Raw genomic sequence first — 7,138 nt, 5'->3', positions numbered from 1 at the left:
TTCTGGCACCAAATTAAAGTCCTCTCAAAACCCTACATTTTGCCGTAAGTGACGACTCTCTACTCCCAGTAGAAGCGGAGATATCAACGGAGAAAGCTTGGAAAACTTTAACCTTCGATATCTCCTAAACGGTTAGAGATACAGGCCTGGTTCTGGCACCAAATTAAAGTCCTCTCAAAACCCTACATTTTGCCGTAAGTGACGACTCTCTACTCCCAGTAGAAGCGGAGATATCAACGGAGAAAGCTTGGAAAACTTTAACCTTCGATATCTCCTAAACGGTTAGAGATACAGGCCTGGTTCTGGCACCAAATTAAAGTCCTCTCAAAACCCTACATTTTGCCGTAAGGACGACTCTCTACTCCCAGTAGAAGCGGAGATATCAACGGAGAAAGCTTGGAAAACTTTAACCTTCGATATCTCCTAAACGGTTAGAGATACAGGCCTGGTTCTGGCACCAAATTAAAGTCCTCTCAAAACCCTACATTTTGCCGTAAGTGACGACTCTCTACTCCCAGTAGAAGCGGAGATATCGACGGAGAAAGCTTGGAAAACTTTAACCTTCGATATCTCCTAAACGGTTAGAGATACAGGCCTGGTTCTGGCACCAAATTAAAGTCCTCTCAAAACCCTACATTTTGCCGTAAGGGACGACTCTCTACTCCCAGTAGAAGCGGAGATATCAACGGAGAAATCTTGGAAAACTTTAACCTTCGATATCTCCTAAACGGTTAGAGATACAGGCCTGGTTCTGGCACCAAATTAAAGTCCTCTCAAAACCCTACATTTTGCCGTAAGTGACGACTCTCTACTCCCAGTAGAAGCGGAGATATCGACGGAGAAAGCTTGGAAAACTTTAAGCTTCGATATCTCCTAAACGGTTAGAGATACAGGCCTGGTTCTGGCACCAAATTAAAGTCCTCTCAAAACCCTACATTTTGCCGTAAGTGACGACTCTCTACTCCCAGTAGAAGCGGAGATATCGACGGAGAAAGCTTGGAAAACTTTAACCTTCGATATCTCCTAAACGGTTAGAGATACAGGCCTGGTTCTGGCACTAAATTAAAGTCCTCTCAAAACCCTACATTTTGCCGTAAGTGACGACTCTCTACTCCCAGTAGAAGCGGAGATATCAACGGAGAAACTTGGAAAACTTTAACCTTCGATATCTCCTAAACGGTTAGAGATACAGGCCTGGTTCTGGCACCAAATTAAAGTCCTCTCAAAACCCTACATTTTGCCGTAAGTGACGACTCTCTACTCCCAGTAGAAGCGGAGATATCGACGGAGAAAGCTTGGAAAACTTTAACCTTCGATATCTCCTAAACGGTTAGAGATACAGGCCTGGTTCTGGCACCAAATTAAAGTCCTCTCAAAACCCTACATTTTGCCGTAAGTGACGACTCTCTACTCCCAGTAGAAGCGGAGATATCAATGGAGAAAGCTTGGAAAACTTTAACCTTCGATATCTCCTAAACGGTTAGAGATACAGGCCTGGTTCTGGCACCAAATTAAAGTCCTCTCAAAACCCTACATTTTGCCGTAAGTGACGACTCTCTACTCCCAGTAGAAGCGGAGATATCGACGGAGAAAGCTTGGAAAACTTTAACCTTCGATATCTCCTAAACGGTTAGATATACAGGCCTGGTTCTGGCACCAAATTAAAGTCCTCTCAAAACCCTACATTTTGCCGTAAGTGACGACTCTCTACTCCAAGTAGAAGCGGAGATATCAACGGAGAAAGCTTGGAAAACTTTAACCTTCGATATCTCCTAAACGGTTAGAGATACAGGCCTGGTTCTGGCACCAAATTAAAGTCCTCTCAAAACCCTACATTTTGCCGTAAGTGGCGACTCTCTACTCCCAGTAGAAGCGGAGATATCAACGCAGAAAGGTTGGAAAACTTTAACCTTCGGTATCTCCTAAACGGTTAGAGATACAGACCTGTTTCTGGCACCAAAATAAAGTCCTCTCAAAACCCTACATTTTCCCGTAAATGACCTTCCCTGAACAAAAATCAAATTCTCTTTCTATACATGCGGTCGACAGGGGAGGCAACGCGTGCGAGCCCTGGACAACGGGGTACTCGGAATTTTGAAGTACCCAAAGGTAGGCCGAAAAATGCGCGACGTAGCGGTTTTTTAGCAAAAGCATCCGGATAAACTGTTTTTTTCCGAAGATGGATGGAAATGCACCAATCAGAACGCAGTATTTTCATCGAGCAAGCAATCTAGCATGAAAACAAGCACCGTGTGCCGCTGGCTTTAGTGGTGACGGAAGTTATTAATTCGCTTATTCTTTCGGTACATAGACCGTGGGCAGCACAGTCGGTTCCCTACTACCGCTCGTCGGATGCCATATTGGACACTTAAGAGCCATCACACGTAGAAAAATTTTAACCGTAACCGTAAGGTTGTGAGAAAACTGACAGTCGATTATTATAATGTCACAAGAGAACGGATCGACGGTAATTGGTCATTTTTTTTACAATCTTACGGTTACGTTTAAAATTTTTCTACGTGTGATGGCCTTTACTGTTTACCAGTTTTCTGGAGCAGTAGGAATTTTGTGCATTTTGTGCGTTAGCAAGTGATAGCAAGTGATCATTAATTTAGTGAGAGGTGTTTATTTTCAGGTTATTTGCAGGTTATTTACAGGTTATTTACAGGAAGGAGAGCCGAGTGAAGAGAGAGAGCGTGTGGAGATAAAATATTTCTATTTCTGTAAGTAAATATTTATATGTAAATATGTAAATCGGTTTAAATTATTTCACAACGTTGTTCGTTGATCTTTCCTAAGGTCTCAGATAGCACAAATGTTTTAAACACATTTGACTTATATTAAAAGGCAAATTAAAAGTAAGAAGTCTCTCTTTTATTCGCTTTTAGAGGTATCTTATCGTAGATCGATATTAAGAGTGAGAATATGAATGCTTATGTGCAGTGATGCACATATATGGTGCAGGTTGTTAGTGCATCAAATTTTTTTAACCACACCAGGTATATGGCAGAAGAGTACCTGACAGTCCGCAGTCTGCAAGTGGGACGGAAAAAATTTGATGCATAAAATTCATTGTAATTATTTTTCATTGAACTGTAAATAATTTCATTAAACTACATATATATATATATATACCATTGTAACTAAAAAAATATATGTGTATAATATGTTTATAAAACGAAAATTGTATACTGCTTATTTCAGTAAAATTTGCGAACCCTATTATATACACAAACACATCACAAAAAAAATATATATTGAGTGGAATAATAATTAATTTCTTTGTTTTCAGATACAATGGAATAATTGTATGTTTATGTCATTATAATTTCATGAAATAATGTATGCGATATATTGAACTATTGAGTTCCTCACAAAATGCTTGCGTTGATTAACATCATTGATTCATGTTAATTCTTTGTATAAAATTAAATTTTGAAAATCACTGAAAAAACTGCAATGACTTTTTGAACAACCCATATCATCTACCATCTCTCGTTTACATTGCTTCATGAAATTATAACAACATACAAGTATTGTTTAATTTTACCAAAAAAATACAAAACTACTTCTCAGATAGCACCAAATCTTCAGAGAATGTCCTTAGAACGTTCTTAAAACATCCTTTCAAGATTTGTGCTATATAAGTTATTACACGTTTAATATATAGATAAGGCCTGTTCTTTTTCGCTGCACTGATGCAATAAGTTAGAGTGAGAAATATATATTTGTTTCACTCTAACTTATTGCAGCAGTGCAGTGAAAAAGAACAGGTCTTATATTTATATATCTGTGTACTGGATTTCAATGTAGCGCGTATCCCCACTCTGTATCACGTGACCTATTTTAGTTCCACCAGTTCCGGTACATATCATGGTGGCGCTCCAAAAACCTGTCGCTCGGTTTCTAAAGCCAGCGGCACACGATGCTTGTTTTCGTGCTTGCTGAATGAAAATACTGCGTTCTGATTGGTGCATTTCCATCCATCTTCGGAAATGTACCAATCAGAACGCAGTATTTTCATCCAGCAAGCAATCCAGCACGAAAACAAGCACCGTGTGCCGCTGGCTTAAGAGGGGAGTTTGTATCCCCTGGAACGGAGCCTTAGATATATTCTCTAAATAAGGTTATGTACCTTGTTTAGCGTTTTATGGTAGCAAATAACGGTCTATGGTCCGCGACAGTATTTCCATTAATTAAAACCAATACTCTCCTTCCTACCTGCCTGTGTCGGAGATTATTCTACGAAATGGCCGAAATTCCCTTGAGTTTGGGTGAGAAGACGTTTATCCTCCATGGAATAGATGTGAGTGTGTGTACAATCACGGCGCGCACGTGCTGTTGTTTTCATTTTACTTGTAAGCGTTTTACGTTTAAAATATCTTCGAGTCAGCCAAGGAAATATTCATTCCATCAAGATTCTCTCGTTATATATTCATTAATCAGTCGACCGATTATCAGACCGGTTTCAGAAATGACGGACGACAAAAGTACGAGTATCGCTCGCTGGAAATTGAAACCAGATTGATGCCGCAGACGAACGGATCAGCGCGACTGAGAATAGGCAACACGGACGTGTTGGTCGGCGTGAAAGTGGAGATCGACACACCACACGCCAACAAACCTGAAGAAGGCAAATTAGACTTTTTCGTGGACTGGTAGGTATCCCAGATCTTAGACTTATCTTTTGGATCTTCGAACAATACTGAATATGGATCTTCACTGTCTCTGTCAGTTCTGCTAATGCCACGCCAGCGTTTGAAGGCAAAGGAGGGGAAGACCTGGCAACCGAAATAAGCAATCTTCTCTCCTTGGCTTATCGAACACCCTATGCCTTTGACCTAAAAGAGCTGTGTATACTGCCTCACAAGAAGTGTTGGAAAATGTACGTGGACATTTTGGTAAGTATTATTGGATGAGGGAGCATTATCAAGACTGCTAAGGCTCATTCTCTCTGTTTTCGGCAGATTCTACAATGTGGTGGGAACCTATTTGATGCGGTAGGTGCTGCAGTAAAGGCTGCATTGTACAATACTGAGATCCCGAGAGTGGTCACGGCAATGCTCGATGGCAACGAACCAGATGTTAAACTGTCGGACGATCTTTATGACTGTATCAAACTAAACGTGACGAATTACCCTGTGGTGATAACAGTGTGCAAGGTGGGTATGCATTAATCTTCACCGTTAAAAACTTGTAAACACTTAGTGCAGTAACTATAAAGTACAAAACGCAATAGATGTAGTAAGCTTTTAGCCTTTTGTCCTAAGCCTTCAAAAGCATAACGTAATTTCTAGTAGCATGGGATGTGCTTTTGTCATAAATTAGGATTTTGAGCTTAGAGCAAAGAGTAAATGCTCATTACATTCACTCTTGTATTTCAAACCTCATGGACATTCACTGTACGTCAAGTGTTTACCTTTTCTAATAGTTTTGATTTCTTTAGATTGGCGACAACTGCGTAGTGGATCCAACGCCAGAAGAAGAATCATGCAGTGTCGCTAGTCTCATCATGTCCGTGATGCCAAACGGCAAGATAACGTCTGTAGTAAAGATAGGATATGCCAGTCTGCAGCCTGTCACCTTGATTAAGATGCTGGAGGTAACGAGTTTCTTTGTATCTCTCAGGTAAATTGTGTAGACCAAGACTTAATTCTAAATTCTCGACTTTACAGGTAGGGAAGAGTGTTGCTCTCAGGCTGAACCAAGCTCTCCTGAAAGGATTGCAGGAAGAGGACAAGCTCGGTCGGTCGCGGCCGATATGCGGGTTTCTTAGATAATACGTTCGTCCGCGCATGCTCGTCGCGGGGGCACTAAAAGTACAAACATATTTTCTCAGGCTCAAACTTTAATCGTCGCGTCGAAATTTCCCGTCTTTTATCGTTAGACTACGAATGTTCCTGTATGTATTGATATTTAAGCAGAGGAAGATATTTGAGAATTCTGATAGCGCATAATTAGTAAATGAGTACAAATTGTTAATAAGATCTTTCATTGTATATTGAGCGCGATAATTTAGATTTATAACGGAAAGACAAGCGTGGGCATTTTGTCTCGTTCGTTCCCTGCAGTTTTATTCGCGGAACATGCGTGGTTTACTAATATTACGATGTAACAGTTGTTGGATGTCTTTTGGCGACGAGGTTGAGAAATTTTACGGAACTACAGCAGCGCGATTCTACCTTTATTTTTCCCCGATGCATTATAGCTGCATCGAATTTTGTTCGAATTGCGTAGCGTGCAGTGTTGCAGTGTGTTTAGTGTTTAGTGACGATTAAAAAAAATCAGCTGGATAAAAGTGAATTTAAATAGATTAAAATTTTAACAGATCTTATAAAATCGACTGTATAAAAGTGATGCAATCTCAAATATGCAACATCAATCTCAGTGCCGTCTGAAACAAGCAATACTAGTGCGAAAGTCTCTACATGAGACATGAAAACAAATATTTCAATATTGTACACATTTACAACGATGTAAACTAGATTGTCTGTGAACGTAAACTTGGAAAGTCTTGTAAATATAACACTTTTTACATTAAGATGCAGATAAAGATAATACACATTCGCGTTATCTAGATAAAAAGAAGTTTGTACCAGAACTTGTGTCTTAGAAAGTCATCTGTATGATTTTAACAAAGATAACTCGATTTTCTCGATAACAACAAACACTGCCGACAGTCAAAGTAGACAAGTGTCGCGCACTGTTACAAAAATATTTATAAATAGTTTGCTCAAGCGCATGCGAATATGAAAAGTCACACTTTATCTCCGCACAGGGGAGAGAGTCAGTACTGACAAAAAGAATTCCTTGCACGATTACTACTTGACAGCGTTTCTTCCGTCCGTTCTATAGAATATCCCTTCACCATAAAGAATATTTCTCCATAAAGTCAATTGTTTAAATGGGAGTGAAACGGGGCTGGGTTGGGAAAGAAGTCGCACGAAGCTGGAGCTGTGATAACGAAATCGGTTTTTTTCTTTTTCTTTAACGATCCTTAAAGAGAGTGGCTATTACAATGATTATGTTGAAAGTGCTGAAAGTAGTGAAAGATATCTTTCTCTTTTTAGTTTTAGTTATAAATATTCTGTTCTTACAGTAGTATTTGTTCTCCCCCACCCTCTCTCTCTCTCTCTCT

The 7,138-nt window shown here is 39.8% G+C and overlaps 1 protein-coding gene across 1 annotated transcript; it reads left to right on the top strand.

The window, feature by feature from the left end:
- The first annotated feature begins 4,078 nt into the window (after positions 1–4,078).
- Rrp42 (exosome complex component Rrp42) lies at positions 4,079–6,541 on the top strand. The gene is made up of 6 exons (XM_011140999.3): positions 4,079–4,306; positions 4,462–4,658; positions 4,736–4,901; positions 4,968–5,162; positions 5,447–5,602; positions 5,676–6,541. The coding sequence occupies exons 1-6, from the start codon at positions 4,151–4,153 to the stop codon at positions 5,778–5,780; spliced, it is 975 nt and encodes a 324-aa protein (XP_011139301.1). The 5' UTR covers positions 4,079–4,150; the 3' UTR covers positions 5,781–6,541.
- Positions 6,542–7,138: the final 597 nt, after the last annotated feature.

The sequence above is a fragment of the Harpegnathos saltator genome, unplaced genomic scaffold (assembly GCF_003227715.2).
Source record: "Harpegnathos saltator strain DR-91 unplaced genomic scaffold, Hsal_v8.6 scaffold288, whole genome shotgun sequence".
NCBI classification, from domain to species: domain Eukaryota; kingdom Metazoa; phylum Arthropoda; class Insecta; order Hymenoptera; family Formicidae; genus Harpegnathos; species Harpegnathos saltator.
Note: the sequence above shows the minus strand (reverse complement) of the source record. Positions and strands in the feature narration are given on the sequence as shown.